The sequence below is a fragment of the Marmota flaviventris genome, chromosome 6 (assembly GCF_047511675.1).
Source record: "Marmota flaviventris isolate mMarFla1 chromosome 6, mMarFla1.hap1, whole genome shotgun sequence".
Taxonomy (NCBI): domain Eukaryota; kingdom Metazoa; phylum Chordata; class Mammalia; order Rodentia; family Sciuridae; genus Marmota; species Marmota flaviventris.
Genome location: NC_092503.1, coordinates 97,917,312 through 97,942,366, shown reverse-complemented (window position 1 = coordinate 97,942,366; position 25,055 = coordinate 97,917,312). Strand labels below are relative to the sequence as shown.

The window sequence follows — 25,055 nt, the reverse complement described above, 5'->3', positions numbered from 1 at the left end:
CTCATGATAAGTACAGTGTCTGCGCTTTAAATAAAACACACACAGGGATTACACAGAGGAAGAGAGAAGAGGGCAGAAGAGCTGTGGATCCCGGACCCTGAGGAACACCATGGTGATGAGTTTTCTGGGATTCCTTTGTGCTCACCTATCCAAGACTGGATGCTAGAGAAACTAGAAACGTAGACACATCAATGTGCACAGACAAAGCCCCAAGACAAGCCTGATCTCTCTAGTGAAAGGACAAGGATAAGGGCAGCCTAGCAAGTCAGAAAACTTAGGTAGTTACCACTTTATTCCAACCAAATACCATGGGGAAAAAATGTTGCCCCCAATTCTACTTATATCAAGAAAGCTGACCAAGGAGCCTAGATGCCCACCTTCATGAGGCTACAGCAAGGTTCCCAACATCTCTGCCAGGGTAATGTTAGAGAAGGCCAAGGAGAGAGGCAGAGACCACATGCAGATCCTGGGCTTCCAACACCAAGCAAACAGCCATGAGTTGTGCCCATTCTTGTCTCTGAAGTGCGTCAAGGCATGCCTAATGGAAAGAGGGGGTCCTTAACGTCATTCACTCTTGAACCACTGTGGCTAATAGGTATCAGTAGAGACCACATGGGGAGCTGCAACTCCCAAACCCACCCAGCAAAAACAATGGGGCATCCCCTGAGGTGTCTAGAGAGGCTAAGTGATGAACCTGGACATCTACCCTCACCTGGCCAGCTCTTATGCCAGAGTGGAATCCAAAGTCCTTAAATCAGAAAGTTGTTTTTTTTTTTTTTTTGAGGCTACTGAAAATGGGGTAGTTTCCTTTTCTGAGGATTTGTCACTGATATACAGAAATGCCTTTGATTTATGGGTGTTGATTTTATATCCTGCTACTTTGCTGAATTCATTTACTAGTTCTAGAAGTTTTCTGGTGGAACTTTTAGGGTCTTCCATGTATAGAATCATATCATCAGCAAATAGTGCCAATTTGAGTTCTTCTTTTCCTATATGTATCCCTTTAATTTCATCTGTCTAATGCTCTGGCCATTGTTTCAGGAACTATGTTAAATAGAAGTGGTAAAAGAGGGCATCCCAGTTTTTAGAGGGAATGCCTTCAATATTTCTCCATTTAGAATGATGTTGGCTGTGGGCTGGGGATGTGGTTCAAGCGGTAGTGCGCTCGCCTGGCATGCGTGCGGCCCAGGTTCGATCCTCAGCACCACATACAAACAAAGATGTTGTGTCTGACGAAAGCTAAAAAATAAATATTAAAAAACTCTCTCTCTCTCTCTCTCTCTCTCCCTCTTAAAAAAAAAAAGAATGATGTTGGCCTGGGGCTTAGCATAGATAGCCCTTATGATGTTGAGATATGTTCCTGTTATCCCTAGTTTTTCTAATGTTTTGAACATAAAGCGGTGCTGTATTTTGTCAAATGCTTTTTCTGCATCTATTGAGATGATCATATGATTATTATCTTTAAGTCTATTGATGTGATGAATTACATTTATTGGTTTCCGTACATTGAACCACTCTTGAAGAGACACTTCTCAGAAGATGATGTATAATCAACAAATGCATGAAAAAATATGCATCATCTCTAGTAATTATAGAAATGCAAATCAAAACCACTCTTAAGATTTCATCTCACTCCAGTCAGAATGGCAGCTGTTAAGAATACAAACAATAATAAGTGCTGGCGAGGATGTGGGGAAAAAGGCATACTCATAAATTGCTGGTGGGGCTGCAAATTGGTGCAGCCAATATGGAAAGCAGTATGGAGATTTCTTGGAAAGTTTGGAATGGAACCACCATTTGACCTAGCTATCCCTCTCCTCGATCTATACCCAAACGACTTAAAAACAGCATGTTACAGGGACACAGCCACATCAATGTTTATAGCAGCACAATTCACAATAGCTAAACTGTGGAACCAACCTAGATGCCCTTTAATAGATGGATTAAAAAAATGTGGCATATATATACAATGGAATATTACTCAGCAATAAAAGAGAATAAAATCATGCCATTTGCAGGTAAATGGATGGAGTTAGAGAATATAATGTTAAGTGAATTTAGCCAATCCCAAATAACCAAATGCCAAATGTTTTCTTTGATATAAGGAGACTGATTCATAGTGGGATAGGGAGAGGGAACATAGGAGGAATAGACGAACTCTAGAAAGGGCAGAGTGGTGAAAGGGGAAGGGAAGGGGCATGGGGTTTTTAATGATGGTGAATGTGATGATCATTATTATCCAAAGTACGGGTATGAAGACACAAATTGGTGTGAATATATTGTATATACAACCAGAAATATGAAAATTGTGCTCTATATGTATAATAAAAATTGTAAATGCATTCCACTGTCACATATAAATAAAAAAAGAAAAAAATCAGAAAGTTAAGATCCAAGAAATAACTTCATATGAGAACCAGAAAGATATCAAATTGAATTAAAGAAGATAATCAAACAGATGCCAGGGGCTACAGTTGTAGCTCAGTGGTAGAGTACTTGCCAAGTATGTGTGAGGCACTGGGTTTGATCCTCAGCACCATATAAAAATAAATAAATAAATAAACAAACAAACAAACAAATAAAGGTATTGTGTCCATCTTAAAACAACAGATGCCAATATCTGGATGGCAGAGATGAGAGAATTATCTGATAGAGATTTTAAGTCAGCCATGATAAAAATGCTTTTGACAACCATTTCTGGATGTTCATGGTTGAAATAAATGAAAAATCAGAAGCCCTCAGCCACAAAACAGAGCCTCCACAAAGAAATGACACCTAAAGAACAAATGGAAATTTTAGAACCAAAAAACAATGGAAAATAAAACCAATGAAGGGGGCATAGATTTTTAAATATTTGTCAAATTTCTAAGTAGATTTCCTTCATTATAAGGAAACCAAAAAACCTTCTGAAAAAAAAAAATCTCTCTTAATCTGGTTCATACTTTGTATGACATTGTTCATTTTCAAATTGAAGTACTCATTAGTAATTACAGATCCATGAGGAAACATAAGAAAAACACTTCATGGACTAATCCAGCAGCCTCAGGTGTGCATAGTCCCCATGGGAAAGAAATGAAAGAGTCTTCTAATATATTATCTGTTTTCAAGGCACATACAATACAAATGCAGGCAGAGCCTGACTATGTGGTTCACTTAGAAGAGTCTAAGACTAAGAGAAACCATCTGGGCCTTTCCATCTCACTGTAAATGCTGCAAGAGATCTAAGTAAGATTTAACAGTCATGATGTATTTTTTTCTTCTATTGATCCTGGAAAAAATAAAGTGACACATCACTGAACCTTTTCTGTTTGTGTTCAAGCTGTTAAAAATATGACATGTATAATACGGAAAGTCAAGTTGTTGTTAATATTAGTTTAACATGATGGCTTCCCTTTAAAAAAAACAAAAAAGTACCCAATGAAAAACAGTCTGATGATACCATCTAGGTTGCCAAAATGGAAAGCTGAAACTCAAACACTGTTTCTTTAATGAAGTCAAATATTTGCTTTACTGAAAGAAAATAAGACTTCAAGCAGAAATTTCCCTTCTGCCTTTTGAGAAATCTAAAAAATTAAATTAGCAAATATTTATTGTTAAGCAACAAATGGAACAGCCACAGGGATATGACTCATTCCAAATGACTGGTGTGTATTTCTAATGGGCCAAAAAATGGGCTCATTTTTACATGTGAGTAACACAGAGAACAACTGTATGATTACCAAATTTTAATAACTTTGTTTACTGCTTGTATAAGTAGCAAAAGTTGACTTTAAATAAATTGTTGATAATCTTAGCACCTTTTTTGAAACTCCATAATTGCATTCTGGGCAATGTTTTTAACATTTAGCATCACTTTTTTTTTAACCTTAGCTATTATGTTGAATTCACATTTCAGAAATTTCCTAAAAGTTACTGCAAGCCACTTTTAAGAGACTCTCTATATTAAAAAAAAAACAAAAAAACAAAAACAACCCACTAAAACCACAGCATTCTACCGAACACATTGTTCTCAGTGTTTAACAATCCTTTTATCCTTTATCCTGACAACAAATACATAATGTGGGAACACCATTAACTTCTTTTGCAGCCAAGAAAACTGAGGAAGAGAGATGTTAATTAATTTATCAAAGAGGACACAGACAGTAAATGTTGGACCTGAGGTTTTAACCAGGTGGCCTAAGCACAGGAACTGCACTTTACCTCCAAAGTTATACAGTCTGTGCTTATATATTATTTGAGCTTTGAATTCAAAATACTCTTGTGATTTCACCAAAAATGGTTCACAATAAGCAGTAAGTAATAGGTTTTGACTTAAACATTTCTCCAATTGCTAAAATTGTTCATACTTATTCAGAAAGTTTCTAATGAGTGGTAATAAAGGTCTTTAAGACACAGCAAAGAGCAGACCTTGAACCCAAGGGCATCCTCTCTCACTCCCTTCCTCTGGCTTGAAATCTTACCATTTTCCTTTGATTAGCGTTTCCTTCCACTTTACTTTTCATCATTCCTATTTTCACTCCCTGAACACCTGGAGGGTCTAAACAAATCTCATTTCCGTAGGGGATGTTTCCTTCTGGTTTTTTAAAAGAAATAAGCAGGTGGTATTTTTCTCCAAGGCGGATTCCTAATGACAGGAGCTACACTACCAACTCAGAGGCCTTGGCACCAGTGCTATTACAGGGCCCACTTACAGAAGCTAAGCAATTAGAATTGCTGGAGCCCCTCGAATTCTCAAACCTAGTGAGACACCACATGTAGCAACTTCTGACAATTGTACAAGAGGCAAAGAACAATGAACTACTCTGAGTTTAAACAATCACAGTGGTCTTAATTTAGGAGATATCTAAGCAAAAGTGCCTTTACCAATTTCTACAGAGCTCATTTAGTTCAATATTAGGTCAATTTGCAATTAGAGAAAGAAAGCAACACAGAAAGGCTAGTTTGTGTGGGTTTAAAGTGCAAAAGCATGTACAGTTTCTAACTCAGAAAGTGGCAAGCACTGCTAAGAGAGAGGCAGTCTAGCTCAATATCACTATATGCTCTGCCCAGATTGTTTCATAAAAGTAATGAATGGGCCCAATTATTTTAAACAAGAATAACCTCTTCAGAATACCAATGTCTGGAAACTTGGAGAATCAGATTTGGGGGATTTGTTGACCCGAGCACATATAATTCTCACTCATTTGCTCATAAGTGAGGTTGTTCAATTATTTCCCAAATAATAAGAAACATCCCTGGAATTCACATAGTGCCCTTGCCCCTACAATTTCAAAATTTAGTGGTGTATCTTTTTTGAAACTCTTATTGTGATATACGGTTCACATAAAAATCTAATCATGGCAAATCAGAACTCTTTTAAAAACAGGATGCTTATTAGGAGATACTAATTAGGAGATGTCTGTATGCTGCCTTCCCTTCTTCTGAACTTTGATTCTGTTCCATGTTTTCTTGACATTTGTCATGGTGGTGTTTGGAAGCCAGTACACTCTGTGATAGCAGCCTGAGAGTTCACAAAGTCCACATGCATTTGTTGAACTCCAAAAAGGAAGTTACAATATTATAAAGGAGGTAGATTGCACATAAACAACCTTAATACTGGACAAAATGTGAAGGATCTCAAGAGACATTTGTTTGGTGGGTCATTCAGGTACAGAGAACTAAATTTTTTTAAATTACCAAGTTATGTCCAAAGCACACATCCTCACCTGTCACTTGTAGGTGTGCCTATGTTGGAGGCAGAGGTTTTGGGAAAAGGCACAGTTAATAAAAAAAAAAAAACTGATATGACTAAAGGTGTGTCTAAGATGATAAGCTGAGGTCAGATCATGTCCATATTTTATACGAAGAAGAAACACAGAATGATAGATAATTTGTTCATACAATGTAAGATGGTACCAAATATGTGGTTAACATTCAACTCTAAAAATATATTTTTCATCACTCCTTTTATATTTCAAGAATATTTATCATTGGGTGAATCAGAAAACAAAAACTTCAGTATCCAACTGTATTATGGTCCTTATTCTAAACATCTATTATTTTATACAAGTTTACAAACTAATGTTAGTGGTAAATTTGCTACTTTCTAAATTTGAAAATCATGAGTTTTGAGGGTTCCCTCCTAAGGGCAAAACTGAGTCACTGCCAAACTAGAGACAGGCAACTACTCTGCTCTTAACTCGCCTAGAAAGTGATGTTTGTTTGTTTGTCAAGTTTCACTATCCTTATAGTTGGAAATATTTTCATTACAGGCTTCCATTTTGCTGAAAAAAAAATGGTACTTTGTTCACATTACTGAAGAAATTAGAAAAGCCATGGATGACTTTTCAGGATTCTTCCTATCCATATGATTCATAAGGAGGCACTCTAGTGAAGAAGAGGAGATCTGGATTAAATTCTAGTTCCAACTCTGCCACTAATTAGCTATAGGACCAGGAAAGTTGACTCACCAGGTATTATTCATACACATGTTCCTCTCAGGTTTAGACACCTTTAACCTTACTGGAGGGAGTTCATTGGGCAGATTTACAGGTATTCCAAAGAAATGCAGATATAAGCACACAAGTGAACAACCAGAAGATGGTAATGGCATTATTTCTAGCTGTGACCTATCGGTAGTACCACTTTTAGTATTCCCAAGCACACACTCTATGGAAAGGAAAGGGTGGAAAGACATACAGTCCAAACTGTTCACACATTTTTTAATGTGTTTTTTGTAGTGCTTCAGTAAAATCTCAAAAATTCCTGTAAAGAATAATTTTCTCAAGAAAAAAAAAAACACACACACACAACAATCATTATTTTCCTGAAGGACATATGTTTTAGGTTCCTGAAGACTTACACTGACCTGGTTACTTTTTCTTTGTTAACTTTGGAAAGCATTTGCAAAACCTTGAATAAAATTAGGCTACTGCTAATGGTCTTGACAAATATCAGAGCATACTAACCAATACAAATCAGCACTAACTCAACTTCTGACCTTACCCTTATTACCATCTCATTTCACTGAAATGACCTATCCTAATTTCTCAAGAAACTCTTATTCTACAGAGTACGGAGTATTTGTCTTACTATTTAGCAAAGTCTTCAGTGCCAGTTCTGAAATATTTAGATACATTTCAGTGGGGGGGAAAATAGCAGCATTTTAAAAAGTTAAATAAATTTCACAAACACTTATTTTCCTATAATAATGAGGCATACAAATTCCTCCAAACGTTTTTAAAAACAGAGTCGGGCAAACACATTCCTCAGGCATGAATGCCCTCCTTCACAAAAATTTCTTAGACAGGGCTTTTGCTTTTGTTGTCTTCCAGCAGCTTTTGTGAGTTTAGATCACAGTACCAAAACAAGGAATGCAGCATTATACTTCAGAACCATATAAATTACACTTTTATGGCAACATTTTACAGCAACAATTAATTTTCAATGCTCCCACAGAATCTGCGGGATTTGTGTTTCCTGCCTTTGACTTATTAGTATAAGCTTAGTCACATACCTTCCCAAGCTCTGCTCTCAAGTACCACACTAGCCCCCACATGGAAAAATCTACAACTAGTCTGATGACTTAATGTAAATAGTCACAGAATTTCAAATAAAAGTTAATCATGACACGTATTACAAACTTCTATTTCCAGGGTCCCCCTCACTGCTATCATATTCTGGAGTTGTGGCTAAGGGCAGAGTATCTCTAAAACCATAGAGTATAAACTCTGCATGAGCCGCAGACAGGTCAGAGGCTATAATTTCTTCTCCTTCAGTCATCTTTGGAAAAAAACTCCACATCACCAACAAAACTGTTACCTTTTTAAAAATGCATTTTTTTTTTTGCCACAGTTGCATATAAGTGAACAATTGGTATTAACTTGCATTTCAGTATATTTACTCACAAAAAGATTAGACTGAGTGGAGGCATAAAATTAATATTAGCGATAAGCATATATGTAGGCAAAAAGCATTCTGTTTGGCAAGCAGGGCTGATCTTCCCAGTGTCTGGTGTGGAAAGGGTAAATCTGGGAAGCATTGGACAGATGGCCATTAACAATGTACAGATTAGCCTTGCCCTAGCACTCACACGGAGCCCAGTCAAATTCTATTCAAATCCACTCTTTCATTTTTGAAGTACAACAAATGAATGGAAACACTAGTAACAGACATCTTTGTTCAGGTAAAGGCTCTGGGAACAGCTGGAGAAAATTTATTGCTTAAACAACAAACCACTTGTCCCTACCTGCTGTGATCTCAGAATGGCAGCATCGATCTCCTCCACCTTCTGGGTGATGGTGTCACTCACCAACCGGTAGCGCTCATTGTCCTCAGCCACCATTTTCTCCAGTCCTTCCCTTGCCCTCCATGGTAGCAATTCCAGCAAAGCACTGCTCACTTCATTAACAGAATCCAGTAAGGTTTTGTTGTTCTTGGCTTCCTTTTTCAGTTCCTAAAAACATACAAATATATGAGTATAAGTGTGAACAGGTTTTTCTTTCCCTTAACTATTTTTGGGGTGACAGTCCTCTGTTGGCCAGTGAGTCTATGCTTTGGCCCCCTTAGTTTTAGTTGAGTGAAATAAAGCTTTGTTATTTAAAGCTACTTTACAAAGAATAAAAAAAGCTTCGGAGAGAAGTTCAAAGAAAAATTCATTTATCAATGAGGCAACATTGAGTCTTTGAAATTTAATATAAATATTTAAAATCTAGAAAACAAAACCAAGCCAATTAACATGTATTATTCTTTGCTTTCTGGGAACCTCTAAGTAATCAGGTAACAGAAAAAGTAAAAATAATGAGTTTAATGCAAGTCAGAATTAAGTGACCTTCAAAATGAGGACATACAGGTATTAAATCATTCCACTTGAGTCATTATAGTCTCAGTGAGCCTGACCTCACTGACTCCCTTTTGCCCATATGTGATCATACTTCAGGGGTGAGATAAAAGAGGCTGCTATCTCTGAAAAGAAGAATGGCCAGCAAAGCAGTGTACTACTATGTGCTATAAACAGAAAACCCGCCCCATGCTACACATCTATCTTATAGAAATGTTGTTACTCTAACCAAATGACATGTCTCTGAAATAGTGATCATTTCCCTCCCCCGCTCCCGCCCCGTCTTCATCATTCTGTCTCTTCTGTAATAAACTATACTCCCAAACATAAGTCTCTTGGAGTAAATTATAATATGCTGTTTTCATCTCTAGGTTCCTAAAAGTTTAAAGGGTTGATCTGCTGCCAATGTCTGCTGGGTCCCCGCCTACCAAGGCATCCTTCAGCATGTTAGAAATGACACAAGGCAAACATAATTTCATTGCTGTGTGAATAAGACTCCCTGAAAGAGGACAAGCAGATCCGATATGTATAAACCAGGGCATACTTTTTGTCTCACTTGTGCTTGGCTTGCTGCTTCTCCTTTCAGATCCTGAGTCTCATATGAAAGTAATTCCACCTCCACTTTGTCCAGCCAGGTACACAGCTCTTCGTGCGTGCAGTGCAGCTGCCCTGAAAGCTGCAACGCCTGCTCCACAGTTTTGGCTACATCGGTGCTCATCGTGGTAATGTCTTTGTACTTTTCTTTAAGGGCTTCCAATTTGTCTTGAATTATTAAAACTTCATCACCTAAAATTCCAAAGATGTTATTTTTTATGAAAAGGAAAAAGAAAGGTATGTGTAGGGGGTGGGGTTTCTTCGGATATCATTGTATAATGATGAAATTTTCTTGGGAAAAAAGAAGATATTTTTATAAAGATGAGCGGACCCAAGAGAGCCCTTAATGAGGTTTTCATCTTTCCCAAGATTGCTGGCAACTCTGATCAGCTGAAAAATACAAAAGCATAAATGGGAAAGGAATATAGTGCCTTTAGTTATGTGGAATTCAGCACCTTTGCATCCATATTATAATACTTTTAGTAATCAAAGCACGAGGATGCAAAATGCCTTGGTTTAGCTCATTAAGTTCACAGACTTCGTGACTTTGAAAGCTGGGTTATTTTAGGCAGGATCCTTAACTTCTCTGTGTCCTTCCTTATCATTACTCACTGGCACCATTCTAGTGGACCCTCACCTGCCTCTATCTCCTTTACACACACACAGAAATTGTGTCCTAGGTTTCAGACTTCTAATTCAAGTATCTAGATGTGATATTTCTTCTACTTTTAATGAATGGTAATTGTTCCCTGTACACGCATGCTGCTGAACTGGATACAGGCACTGGAAAACCTTCCCATGGCCAAAGGAATCACTAAAACAAGTTAGTTTGAGTTGTTCCAAAATTACCTCACACAAATGTTAAACCAAGTGTTTGTGCTCTTGGTGATTCACACATGGAGAAGTTAAGCCTGTGTATTGCCACAACATGTGTCACTGCAATGCAGTCTACCTTAAAACAACTGTCTCCAACCTATGTGTTCATCTGCCTTCTGCAAGTGGAAAACCAAGGTAACTCCATTGTAGGCTTCTCCGACTAGGTCCTGTGCCAAAGTGCTTTAGGTTATGAGTAATACACCATGTCCATCAGGAACTCAAGTGAGATCATGAGAAAAAAGTGAGATCATATTCCAACCGCCCCCCTTGGTTGGTCTTCAAAGCATTCTCCAGAATAAAGTCTTGGAACAGGCTCAAAAATTATACATGGTTTTGTCTTTTTCCCCCAATCCCTAAAATATTTGAAAGCAATGCAAAATGCTGACTGCACAGTTATTTGAAAGATGGCTCACCTGTGGTTTGTTTAAGCAGTTCTAAACCATTTTGTAACACCTGATCTACATGTGGTTTCGTGAGTAGGATGTCCTCTTGTATAGCCTAAAAACAAAGGTACCATTTTTATGTGGGAGAAGAAAAAATTAAAGCAGTATTAGTATTTGTTAATCACAGAGAACTTTAAGTTGGTTTCATAGAGAAATATCTGAGGATGCCCCTCACATTTTCACATACTCATTCTCATTCTCGTATTTATGCCTCTTCTTTTTACCATTGTGCCCCATGCCCCATGCTGATCTACCATAATTCAGGGCACTCTCCTTTGTAAATACTTAGGGCCTATGAGAGTTGACTCTGTGGAGGTACTCAAGTACTGATTCAATATTAGGTCCTTGTATACAAAATATATATATATATATGAAAAGCTAAAAATCCAGCTCATTGGATAAGTTCAACTTCATTTAAAAGCAACATCATTAAAAATATTCTGTCTACACAGTTAGGGTCTTTTCTGAGTATAGCGACTCACCTAAAACATAATGGATGTAAAACAATACATAAATAAGGAAGATTAAATAATAATGAACAACTGAAATGAAAGAAATAAAATAAAAGAAATCCAAATACCCGGAGTTCAGACTGCTGCTTCCACAGTCCCTCAGTGCTGTAATCCTGGACTGAGAGCTTGCTCAGTTTATCATGCACTTCATTCAGCCAGTTCATCAGCTCAACTTCATCTTCCCCAAAAATCTTAGCATTACATAAGGCCTGCTGGAGAAGCTCAGACCTTCTGTGACTTTTCTCTTGAATCTCAATGTACCACACTTGAGAGAAGTCTAATTTATTCTGCACCAAATCTTTATCCTCCCTGGAGCTCAAAACCTTTAAGGACTGGCCAATGCTAACAGCCTGGTGTAAATGTTTATTGTGACTGGTGATGTCATCTTCTAAGGCCTAAATAAAGTTTAAAAAAAAAAAAAGAAGAAACACAAAAAAGAATGGACAAATAAAAATGAAATGAAAACATAAACAGAACTAAAGGATGACATTTGAAATGGATTTACTTTGCAAATATGCATAACAATAGTACATAACTGAAAATTTATGTCATAAAACCACAAAACAAATGGAAAACTGAGTCTTACTGATGTGTGATTATATCTTACTTTGTGCATTGCAATTTGCTCCTCAAGATTGGCAGCGCAGGTTCCTATGGGGTCCAATTTTGCCAGCCTCCCTTCTATGCTCGTGAGCCACACATTCAGTGGTTCTAGGGCTTCATGAAATTGCTGTGCTACCACCAAGATACCTTCCAACTGACGATTCCTACAAATGTGCCAAGATAAAGGTCATTTAGGGACAAAGAATGTGTGAAATATTCAACAAAATTCTGTAGTTATGCTCCTCCGTTCTACTCTAAAACACTTTTTGTAGAAATCAACTAAGATTAAAATTGAAATCTCTAACATTTAAAGAACATGTTAGAATAGTCCTGTTAAAACTAAAGTTGAACAACAGATCATCCCTGAGTACCTAAATCTCAGGAAAGGTGTATTTTTAAATAATATTCCTAATAATTTCAGCAATAATAATTAGAGTGATAATTAACAATGCTATAACAACGGCAGCAATAAAATAATTGTTGTTATGTACAGTGGTTGGTCCTGTTTAAGTCCTTTATATATTAACTTCAAATGGAGCACTAGTACTGAGATCACTTTTATGCCAAATTGCCAAAACGATTTAAAGTTTGAAAGACATGTATCTGTCCCCTGCTTAGTAGAATTAATGCTGATTTCTACTTTATAAAAAGTACAGTGTGTCAAGTTTATTTACCAGAAGCAATAGTTTATATTTTATAGTTTAAACTATAAACAGAGATGAATTGCTCAGACTTTTCTTTAAAATTAGAGACACTTTTGCTCAGATGCAGAGGAACCATATGTAAAATCTGCTTCCACTATCTTTGGTTGTTCTTTAACATAAATGACTGTGGTTGTCTGCAGTCAGAGTTCCTAATTTACTCCCAATCCTATAAATCCTTTCTACCAGGATCAAGACTGGTTGTTGTCTTCTTATCATGCTTAATTTGTAGGGAATTATATGATTTGGGGAATTAGATTTCCTTGAAGACAAGATAATTATGGAATACTGGCACAAGTTGAATATATAATTTCTGTGTCATTAAATGCTATATTATGTACACAAAATTCTTAAGTTTGCAATGGAAATATGTTTGATCAAAAAACGGAATAAAATAATCACATTTTTTCTTTACTTCTGGATGATCACTATCTCTTTTTTTTTTCTGGACTTAAATATCCAATCATCTAGAATCAATGGAAACAATTGTTTTGTAATTGTGTTTAATTTGCCATGACTGAAATTGTGAGCCATAAGTCTAAGCATGAATTATAACTATTAGTAATATCCCTCCATTCAATATTACTCTGAAGAAGGTTTTAGGAAAAGAAGACCAGTTACAGCAGTAAAGCTACAATGCAGACATTTATTCATTCATCTTAAAAATATAAATTACTGAGAGCATCTTCCATAGCAACCCAGGCTTGCTGTCATCAGACATTACACAGAAGGTTTTATCTGTTGACATGTGTTAAAGAACAAGATTTTTAGCATCCTTGGGAGTACCTCATTCTGTGGTCTTAAAAGACTATAATTCTACTCCATAATCCAAGATAAGCAAATACTTCTCTTCCCCATTCTGGTTCCAAAGAAGGTAGGAATTTATGGAACATACTTTCTGTTCAGTGGTTTACCTATGTTCAACCCAACAGTCTAGGTGACTTCAATGGAGCCACACTTAACAATGGGTCAATGTAGAATTAATGCTGAAATGACATACTTACAGCATTCTCTAAGAAGAGGCATGTTGTGAGCAAGAGCCCAATGGAACCATGCTCTAGGCTTCCTGGCCTTCATGAAACTAGAAGACCCTTCCACCTAGTTAACTCCAATTCTTTCCTTAAGACGCAGCTTAGCTGTCACTTCCCTGACCCCAGTTTAGGTTCTTCCGATTATATGCTCCCACAGCACCCTGCATTTTTGCTTCCAAACATCACATTTGTCATCACTTTTCAATGGCAATGAACCCAAAAGGCTGCATCTTATCTGAGGACAGATAAGATGGACATAACCGAAAACCTATGTCTGATATGTGGTATTGAGGCAATAACCTTGAATTAAAATGAATAAATCATCCAAGGGAAATGCTTTCTTAGAGTTGGGATATGGCTGGTGCAAGACATTTCCCTTGGAGGAGTAAGAGAGATATTGTAGCCCTTGATACCTATGTTCATACACAGGATAAACACAAGAGAACAGGATTTGAAAAAAAGTTATAACTAAAATATGCAGTAAGGTCACTGCTGCTCTTTCAAAAAAACTGAAAGTATTTATGTTACCTCATTTCAGCTTTATTAAGCAATGCTTCCCATCTACTATCCAAGAGACTCAGCTGTTTTAAAATCTTCACTTGATCTGCAGGTTCTGCTGTGGCAGCGATTTTTTCTCCTTCTCGTTTGATTACCTCCACAGTGGATTTGCGGTCATCCAACAATCTTTGGAGAAGCTTGAGACAAAACATTAAATATTTTAAACAGCAAAATAACAATTAAGCAAATATAAGGTTAAAAATATTGTAAGTACTTCTGATATTGTGACAGCAAGACACATTTTGTATGGATGCACACAAGAAAGGATCTGAGAAATGGAATTTTAAACTTATTTGGTTTAATGATTCATTACTAATGAGTCAGGTAGTGTGGTAAGGCTTTTCATGGTAGAAAAAACTAATATTGATAAAAAGTAACAGAATAGAAGGTGTTATTGGTATAACTCCACTAAATCTCGGGGAAAGTGCAAAATCCCCAGTATTTTTTTTTTTTTTTGGTGGGGAGCGGGTGGATACTAGGGTTCTAACTCAGGGGCACTCAACCATTGAGCCACATCCCCAGCCCTTTTTTGTATTTATTGAGAGGTAGGGTCTCACTGAGTTGCTTAGCGCCTCACTTTTGCTGAGGGTGACTCCTGCCTCAGCCTCCAGAGTCACTGGGATTACAGGCATGCAACACCACGCCTGGTCCCAGTAGTTTTTAATAAAATAGTAATGCCCTAAACATTCAACAGTTATCTACAGTCGAAGTTAAAATTATTACTATAAATAATTAATACTTTTAAAACCCTTCCCAACATTAAACAATCTGTTATAGACAAGGAAGTTTAAACTCAGTCCAAGTCCACCAGTTATCAAGTCTTAAAAAAAAAAAAAAGGCTCTTGGCTCCTTTTACCAGGTGCAACTAGCTCCTAAGATCTGTTAGGAGTATGGAAACTCAAAAACAGCCTTTAAGTATTATTTCCAAAGGGAAGAGAGTGTGGAACATGTCAGAAATCTCCAAAGCTGGCCAGATAAGATTATTATTTCAGGATTTTACAGCATAAACAAAATTCAATTTAATTCTAATGGCACATTTTAAGAGGTCTTAAATGAAATGTTTGCTACAGGGAGCCAGAACTCAAGGATTACCTTGTTCTACCCTAAGGAAAAATACACAATTTCTGAGCAACTGCTATGCACAGGCACTGTGTGACAGTAAGGAGGAATGCACAAGTGTGCAACACACCAAGTGCTTCACGGATTCCTTAATCTTATCCTGAATGGCAGTTAAGGACTAAAGAAGTAAAATGTTAGAGGAACACTTTGAGAAAGACCACCAAGGCCAGAGGGAAGAGGAATGCATGTTTACAAAGAAGGGGAAGGATGGCGAACTCTTGACACTGGTTTGAGTCATTATGAAAATCAAAGTATAGGGCTGGGGCCGTGGCTCAGTGGTAGAGTGCCTACCTCGCATGTGGTAGCACCACATAAAAATAAATAAAGATATTGTGTCCAACTACAACTAAAAAATTTAAAAATAAATCAAAGTATATAACAGGTGGTTTAGGCAGCTAGAGGAACTAATGAAGTGGATTACTTCTGATAAACTTTAATAGCAAAGCCTCTGGCAATCAAGAAAGCAAAATGCAAAATCAATAAAGGATTTTGCTGGCTAAGCATCATTAATTAACTCTGGGAAAATAACATCAAACTGTAAAAAGTAGCAGTTCCATTATTCAAAAACCATACAAATGCAATGTGTTTGCAGTTATGTTTCCTTAATCCTTACCTCTAACTTTATTTCTAATAAATGTACTTTCCCAATGTGCTACTTTAAAAAAAATTAGAGATAAAATGATATTAAAGTATACAATAAATTTTAAATGTGGAAGTTTAAAAAAAATAACTGACATAATAATTGCATATACTTATGGAGTCCAATGCAATGTTTTGATGTATGTGTACATTCTGGAATGATTAAACCAAGATAATTAGCATATCTAGCACCTTCCCTACTTACCATTTCTTTTGTATTGAGAACACATTAAAATTTTAGTAATTTTGAAACATACATTATTATTATTAACTCTGCTAAGTAAAACAAAGCCAGGATAGAAAGATATAATTAAATTTTAATTTAAAAGAATCTTAAATGAAAAAAAAGTAAATTAATTAAAATTAATCTACTCCCTTTCAAAAATTCCACAGGAGAAAAGTTACCACTGTGCTATGTACTAGGCCCCTTCCCATCTGTCATTTCATGTCATAGCTGACAAACTACTATTGAAAATGTCATTAAATGTTTCATAACTGACCACTACCATCAGAAGCCCAAAACTGTACATGTGGTCCTGAGTAGTTATCCTTATACAGATTGTATTTTTCCCACCTTGGACATTTTTAGCACTGTCATAAAAAACAGTGGCACCTTCCTGAGCATAAATGAATCCAACATTTGCCTCATTAGCACTCATTGAACTTTAAGAAACTGACAATATTTTTAATCCATAAAAATGGCAATTTCATATGAATAAATTTACCATATAAAGGAGCAAAGTACACCACAGATCCTCGCTCTGGCACTTCCTGCCCTCATCGCTGCTCACTTCCTGATTCCTAGCCCTCATTTCTGGCTTTATTACTGTCTTTCTAACTTATCACTGTTTATATATTTGTTTATTGTCTCTCTCCTTATCCCTCCCTTCCCACTAGACTTCAAACTCAATGAGGAATTTTCATGGTTGTTATTCAGTGATACCTCCCCAAAATAATGCCTCGGTGAGAGATGTTCAGTAAGTATTGGATGAATGACTACCAAAATAACATCTAGAGCAGCAAGAACCAGTTAACTAGGATATTCTATCAATATAAGTAAGGAGGCACATTTTTACCCTCATCATTAGGATTTAAAATGGAACACAATACAAAAGCATCATTAACTTACCTTTTGCTCTTGTATCTGGGCCTTCACCACTTTAAACTCTGCAGATGGTGGCTTCTGATTGGCTACAAGCTCCTCAGTATCCACCATCCAGCTGAGCAGGGACTCCAGGGCATCTTGGAACCTCCCACAATGCAACAGGGCTTCCTGCAGCTGGGCTGCTCTCTGAGCCACCTGCAAAGTTTCACTTGTTTCAGTTTATTTACTCTTTTCATAAAATAAAATCTGCTGCCGGCTATCCCTTTTCATGCTTCTTTTCCCATATAGTCACAAATTTTCTTTTACTTTTCACTTAAAATTAACACAAAGCAATTATAGTGGGAAGGATTTCAATTTTAGCAAGTAACACATGAAAATAAGGTTCTTATCCCAGTCAATATGGACATTAAATCTTAGAGCTTTTGGGAATGCCCAATATGTTTGTGATTAGCAATAAATGATTAAATTATTGAAAATAACCATGCATTAGTCATTTTATTATTATTGCTGGGATTCATTTTTTAAAATTTCCTACTAATGAATATCCACTTAAACTCTACTATCTTCAAGTTCTGGAGTCTCTTTTTGACAAACTAAGGCCTTTGTCTCCTAGTAAATGGAGTCTCTATGTCCTACATAGAGATATCCTCTTGCTCTTCTCATAGTCTCTCCCTTTGGACTGAAAAAGTAGTTGGCAAGCACTGTGGAATATATTTACACCCAACATGCATCCCAGTTGTGTTTAAGAAACACTACAATATGAATCAGGCTCTAAAGAGTGAAAAGCTTTTAAGATATAGCAATGACTTAAGAGTTCAATGCAGGGAAAATTATAAGAACCACCACCACCATTAAATAAGCAGTGCCATCCCATAATAATCTGGTCATTTACGTCACATGAAAAGCCACTGTGTGTCAGCATTATTTCCCTAAGATTATTGAAGCATTATTTCTAGTGTTTCCTCTCATGAGAATTTATAAATAGGCCTCATAGGTAAAATATTTAGAGTTGATGGTCTAGAGTCAGGGTGGTGAACCCTTAGCCCAGGGCTGACAGAGAGACAGAGCTTCTTTCACTTACAGTGTGAAATTAGTCACCCACATTTGAAAACGGGAAGATTTCACAGAGAGAGCATAATTTTCAGTTCTTTTGAAAGTAAGTAGAGTATCTGGCAACAATGGGCCTGCATCCCTGTATGTTGATGATTTACCAAAATTAAGAAGCTACCAGGTCTCCTGACATGGGGTCACGAATAGGTCATGGCCGTCTGCCATCACACCTGTTCAGTATCTGTAGCTATATCTCTGTCAAAAGTCAAGGCAAGGGCAGGGAGAAACCCTGTTTTACCCAGCTTATTTATTTATGTTCCCTACCTAGCTCCTGTGGCACCTGAGTTGGGCCCTGCAGTTTATAGCAACATTAAAAAAAAAAAAAGACATGTTTAGGGAGGTTGGGCTACTATAAATGAAGGGAATAAAAAAATACCTTCTTATTGAGAGTCTTCCACCGTGTATTGACTTCGTCCAGGTCATGCTCCAAACCCTGTGTGCTGGTGCTTTTAGGAGCACTCTGAATAAGGCCTTGACCTAACCAGTTTACATCTTGCTGTTTAACCTGCAAGGGTTCGATTTCTTCTTTCTGGAATACCTGCAGTTAGAAGGGCCATAATCATATGATTTATACTATCTACAACCTACCAAAATATATAATAAATTTACTTTGTCATTAGGTAGTAGGAACTATCAATCATTACAGAAGTAAAGATACTGCCATTGCCTGTTCATAGGTCATAGCTACCCTGGGAGCAATAGTACAAAAGTAAACAACATATAAATTTGTAGCATATCAAACCCATTTGGGTATATTAAAGAATTATATTCTAATTAAATTATCTATAAAGCCAAAAAGACAGTATTATCTGACCTCTCTTTATTGCTTCATTATAATTGCATGATAAATTTCCTACTTTCTCAATTGAACTCTAAAAAAGACTTACAAAACATGCTAAGAAACAAACTGGTAAGATGGGGTCAAATAAGCCTTACTGGGCAAGGAATTCTCATCAGCTCTCATAAGGATGGGTGCTGCTAGCTGACAACTGAAGCTTTAGACTGAAACTGGAAATGAAGAATCACTGGCAAGACAATGAAGTGGGCCAAGAGGCCAAATACATGGCCAGCCAGAGGAACAAAAATGTAGGGCTAGAAAAAGGAAAAGGACACAGGTATATGCCGAAATAACACAGATCTCTGCACATTCAGCCTTCTCTCCTCTGTGCCTATAAAAATATCCATGGGCTTGCAAGAAGCACCCTGGCCTCATCCCATGGATCTGACCACACATATCAGTGGCACAACAAGTCTGGTTCCTCTTTGGTCAATGCTACCTGTGCATATGCTCTGAGCAATTGCCCAGGGCTGCCTCACCTCCTCTCCATTACATCCAACTTATGGTCACTCAGTCACCTGTGACTAGCAAAGGATACAATGTATTAGATAAAAGCTGCAAGTTCTGTGAAAGTACAAATTTTGGCCTGTTTTCCTTATGACAGTTCTATGTCTGGGCCTACCACGGTGCCTAGCATGTTATATGCACCCAATAATTATATGCTAAATTATTTTCAGTATGGAAATATTACATTTCTACCTTAGATGACATCAGCTCTTTAACAAATAATACTGGAGGTAGATATATCAATTCCTTCACAGATACCATGTTTGTAATATAGGACTTGGAGGAAGCCATGAGAAAGATCAATTATTTTAACTATGTAAGGAAAGTTCTGGACAGATTTTAAGGTAAAGCACTGTTTGGGATTCTGAGTTATTAGAGCAAAGGGCACTACATAAATAATCAATAAATGTCTAAGCAGAATATATGGAAACATAATATAGGCAAATATTAAAATAGCAATTAAGAAAAAAATCTACAGACATTATATAAAAATTAAATTTGAAAGATGTAGAGGCCACAGGAAACAAACTCTCCAAACCCTGGCCCAAGGCCGAACACACAGGATACTCTTGTGTTACTGTATGAATGAGTACATTAGGGAACAGCAATCAAATTACTGATCATTTCCTGTAAAAGTCCCCTCTAGCTAAAAGGCCAAGCTGCTTTTTCCACAGAAAATCCATATGGACAATTTCCATGCTGGCTAATTGTTTTTATATAACAATACTATATATAAAAAAATAATTATACATAATCAAAGAAACAAGATCCCACAAATCACTGAGGAAAGAATTGAAGTTTTCATGATTTTTTAAAAAATATAACTTACCAAATAAGTCAACAGAAAATTGCAATAAGGTGGTCAAGATAGAATTTGGCAGAATGATTCTATTTCTTTTCTATATCACTTTCTAAGTTACTAACTCTAGGCATTAGTAGCTTTGGATAAGTTTAAATATTTACAAAAACAATGGGAGGCATCTGGAAAAATTGCTATATTCTTAATTTCAGGAACTTTCATGGTACACTGTAATTCAGAAAAAAAGTTTCCTCCTCTCTTGCAGTTGGTTATGAGGACTCACACACACAAACTAATATAATGTTCTCCTAAATTGCCTTAAACTCTGCTTTTGACTTTAATTTAGGGAAAGATTTCAAAGAGGGTTTAGATGAGTCTGGGGTCATTTCCTAAAGTGCTATAAAAATACAAAAAAAGCATATAATCCTAAAATTAATTATCATCTACAAATTAACTACCAAATCCTTTACAGGGAAAATGTACTTTGCTAAGCTTTTAAATTAGCAGGCCATTTGTTGCATACCCAAGAAAAGGGTACGGATCACTAAAGCAATTATTTCATAGACTTAAAAAGAACTGTTCTGATATTATCTAAATTCTTTATCTCTCAGTGGTAATAAGACACCTACGAAGATAGACTCCCCCCTCCCCAAACTAACCTACAGCACAGTCACAGAGAAACCTAAAATAAAATCAAATTACCTCTGAGGAAAAGTTTACCAAAAGAGTTCAGTAAAAGTACTAAAATAGCTGAACTTCAATCTGAGTGGGAAGAAAAAAATTACAGGCTTGACAAACAACCTCTGGTTATTACTAGGCTGCACCCTTTACTTTCTTACCTCATCCACCACTCACAAGAAGTTAGGACTATAACGCCTGGGAAACTAGTACAGTGACTTCTCTACTCTCACATGCGGAGCTTCTGAGAGAAACTTTTTAGTGCATTGAAAAAGTCCTTAATTTGGGTAGAGAACTTTGCAGACCACAACAATATAATATTGTGTTCATATCTTCATGACTAAGCCTGTTGAAGCTTAATATACCCAATATAACTGACCTTAAATGGCAGTATCTTAAACCACAACTTGTACAAAAGCCTCACATGAACATAAATTCACAGTGACAACATTCTGAATGAAGGGGAACAGCCACCATTGGCACAACCAATGGCAGGGCCCCAAACACCTGGAAAAAACTGTTCCTCTTTTTAAACAAACAAACAAACAAACCAAAACCACACAGGGGTCCCTTAGTTAATTTTTTATAATATTCAATTTATCAATAGCTGGCATCTTATAGGGTGCTAATCAAACATCTCAAACAAATGACTGAATTTGATCATTACTAGAAACACTGGTAACCACTCTGAAATAGAATCATAAATGTTTGGCATTGCAAAGTATCACATTTCCATTAATTACCTGGACTGACTGGAAGCCATTGCATACTGTGTCCAATATTCCTGCCTGGGTCCCTGTTTTTCTGGGCACTGCTTTCTTTCTTACTGGTATGAATTTCAGGGAGCACTTCATATGGGTCACCTCCATCTCCTGGGCAGAAAGGGGAGGCTCCAGTTCCCCTTTAGATGCTCTGTTGGGTTCTTCTGAATCATATTGTGCTGACAGTGTCACAATTTCTACCAAACTTGTGCTACCACAGTCTACATCACTCTCCTCCAGGGTGGTGTGAGAGAAATCTAAACCCTTTGTAAGTTCCCTACTTTGTGCTGTCATTTGGGATTCTCCTGGTCCATAAGTGTTCTCCTCTTCCCAGGAGTTAGAAATGCACTCCTTTTCTTCATCTTTTGGCATGATTAATGGATCACCCTTAGTGCTCTCTTTCAAATCATTCTGCAGGCAACAATTTTCATCATGGATTTCCCTTTGATCATTTATAGATTTTGATTCCTCAAGTGAAGAAACATCATGCAAAATCATTTTGAAGTTATCATCAGGGTGGGCACTTCTACATGAAAGCAATGGGATTTTCTGTTCACTCATGGAATTAACAGAAAAAAAAGGCCTATAGTGTTCTGTTATATGAATATCTTCAGCAGAAGATAAGCTTCTAATTTGTGACTGGTCTCCAGTTAAAATGCCCTGTTTTTCTTCCCTCTCTGCTTGAGGGCTACATAAACCAGAGTCATCCTCCTCGGAAGTCAGAGAATTAGTGCCCCATCTGCACTTGCTGGCCTTCGTAACGCCATCTGACATATCAGGAGGTTCAACAAAAGAGCTTTCACTTTTGTTTGCATAATCCATAAAATTGGCTGGGACAAACATTCGCCAAGACCGTCTATGCTCTTTCTTTTCTGCATGAGATTTGGCTTTGGGTAATCCTGTGGTTCGAATGATGTCACTATTCAGTTTGAGTGCATCAAAGATCATCTTTTCATCTAGTTTGTTAGCTTCACGACCTCTCAACTCAAATACACTGGAAGAAGTAAGGGCACCATTAGAGCATAAAGAACTAACATCCAGTGTTCTGTGACTGTAGGGTAAAGTCCGATCTGTAAAATGCCTGGAAGACAGGCTACCTTTTGAACCAGAGTCTATCTGTTCATTTAGTCTAACAGTGTCATAGATTGACCTCTGTGGGACATAACAGTCTTCAATATTTAAGTCCTCTTCTTCTTCACCCTTCCCTACACATGGAGGATTCTGACGTAAACAGTCTGGTCTACTGAGTGGCTTCCCCATTTTGTAGATAGTCAAAACAAATATTGCAGCTCTTGACACAAAAAATAAGAAACAAGGTAGGGCATCTTGCAAGAAAGTCTGCTTCTGAACAGCGCTATGAAGTGTCCTCAGCATAAAGACACATGCTAAAATAATACACGTAATATATGAGGTGCTTAGGGTCATTAGCAGTGCATCGGTATTAATGCAACTATCTTTTACCTGGTTGATTTTAGAATTATTCTAAAAAGTAAAGTGCATCAATAACAGAGAACAGAAATCTCCTTCCTCTACTTTCCCAGCCCCCAAAGTTCCCTTTCACATACTCCAAAACACAGAAATACACAACACTTAAAAGTGGCTCAAACACTCAGAACATTCCATTGTCAGTCCATTTCCCTTTTTTGTCTAATTTTGCATCTGAGGTTTCCAGATTAAAATTTCCAAATGAGCAAGCATTTTAACAGGCTGAATGTTAATTTCAGCAAAGCTCTGGTTAACTGTAATCCACTTAAAGATGGCTTGCAAAACTCCATCTCCTTTATAAATAAACCAAGTTTCAGAAACTTAAAAGACAAACAGAGACCATATATTGTTCAGCTGAAGGCACAGACCAAGTCTTCAGAGAAAAATAAGTTAAATCTATGTAAAAAAGTTAAATTTTTCTTTTACTTTCTCTTGGGGGTAATAACTATAAATAATCTTGATTCAAAAGGCAGTTTTTCTTCCCATATTAAGCTTCTTCAAGGTTACCCAGAACTACCCAAGGGGGGAAATATCAGCCAGCCAGAGCAGTACAATCCAGCAACCTTTCAAAGTAAACAGAAAGCATGTTGTACTATAATAAGCTTCCCTTTAAAAAAAAAAAATGTTCAAAGATTCTTATCTGATCCTCAAGAAGGCTTATTCCACCTGAGGCAACTGCAGCAAAAGAAGAGCTCCACGGCTTCCTCTAAGGCACAGGCAGCGCAATTCACATTCAGCTGAAGACCAAGCCACTACTCTATCCTTTGAAATTGACCAACTGCTGTGGCCGCAGCTGGGTCTTCATTTCAGCTAAAGCTGGCGAGAGGGGGAGGTGGTAGTGGACGCGGCAGAAAGGGAGCTCCAGCAGGGAGCTCCTGCGTTGTCCCCGAATCCTCAGGGCAGCGGGGTCCTGGGCAGGCATCCTCTGGAGCCAGGGCGCTCCCAGCAATGCCCTCTCTCTTCACGCAACATCTGCTAAGTCCCTGAGCCTGCAGGCTGCTCCAGACCTCGGCTTGCTCTATTGCTCCGGTTCTACGCCCTCCCGCGACTTAACTTCGCAGTCATCTTTCCTCCGACTCCTAGCCTCCTCCCCGAACAGAGAGCACTTTCAGTGGGAGGTACCTCCAGGCCAGAGAGGCTGCAAAGCAACAGCTAAGCGGTGACATCAGCACAAAACTGGACGAGTCCTGAGATTGGGGAGAGGGGCAGTACCGGGTTCAGAGATTGCTGAGATTACACCAGCCTATACTTCAAAATGGGAAAGGACCCGAAGGGCTTGCAGAGGCAGAACCTGACACCAGGAGGCCCTGAAGAAATCATTTTGAGACCCAACTCACTTGATTACTAAAAGGAAAAGGCGGTGGAGGCTACCCAGGTCTCTTTCAGTTTAAACTATACTCTCAGCAGCGAATCTGTTGTTTAAGCAGGCTCTGCCAATCAAAGTGCAGATCACATTGAAAAGGAGTGTTTTGTCATTCCCTTTTAAAGCCCAAGTTCAAGTCTAACAGTTCTCAATTATTCCTAAAAGCACTGTGCACTGCTGACATGAATATTTGTAGTTACTAATATCCAGGTAGTCCTCTTGAGATTAATGCAGGGTCCAGACAAACATAGTAACTGACTCTAATAAAATAATCACCTCTACAGATTTTAACTATTGAACAAACACCCTTTAAAAATATTGTTTCAAAGTAAAGTTCAGCAAATCAAACCTTAGCCTTTGTAGCAGAAATGATGTTTTATTTACTAAAATCTATCTATTCTTTTATGAAATGAGTGACACCGTCAGAATAGCAGATAGTTACAAATGAAGGCAGATAGTCTTTTTTCAGTCTCATAAAACAATTATTAGAATGTGAACAAAACAGCACTGACACT

General features: G+C 37.4%; 1 protein-coding gene across 9 annotated transcripts in view; it reads right to left on the bottom strand.

The window, feature by feature from the left end:
• Dst (dystonin) overlaps positions 1 to 25,055 on the bottom strand; it is a 441,140-nt gene that overhangs the window by 55,809 nt on the left and 360,276 nt on the right. For all 9 annotated transcript variants that reach the window (XM_071613304.1, XM_071613301.1, XM_071613307.1 and 6 more), the window contains 8 exons: positions 18,486 to 18,647; positions 17,024 to 17,194; positions 14,107 to 14,273; positions 11,851 to 12,010; positions 11,312 to 11,638; positions 10,702 to 10,786; positions 9,363 to 9,604; positions 8,228 to 8,434 (listed from right to left, as the gene is read on the bottom strand). In XM_071613304.1, the coding sequence (XP_071469405.1) occupies positions 8,228 to 8,434; positions 9,363 to 9,604; positions 10,702 to 10,786; positions 11,312 to 11,638; positions 11,851 to 12,010; positions 14,107 to 14,273; positions 17,024 to 17,194; positions 18,486 to 18,647 (1,521 nt within the window). The remainder of the gene's footprint in view (positions 1 to 8,227; positions 8,435 to 9,362; positions 9,605 to 10,701; positions 10,787 to 11,311; positions 11,639 to 11,850; positions 12,011 to 14,106; positions 14,274 to 17,023; positions 17,195 to 18,485; positions 18,648 to 25,055) is intronic.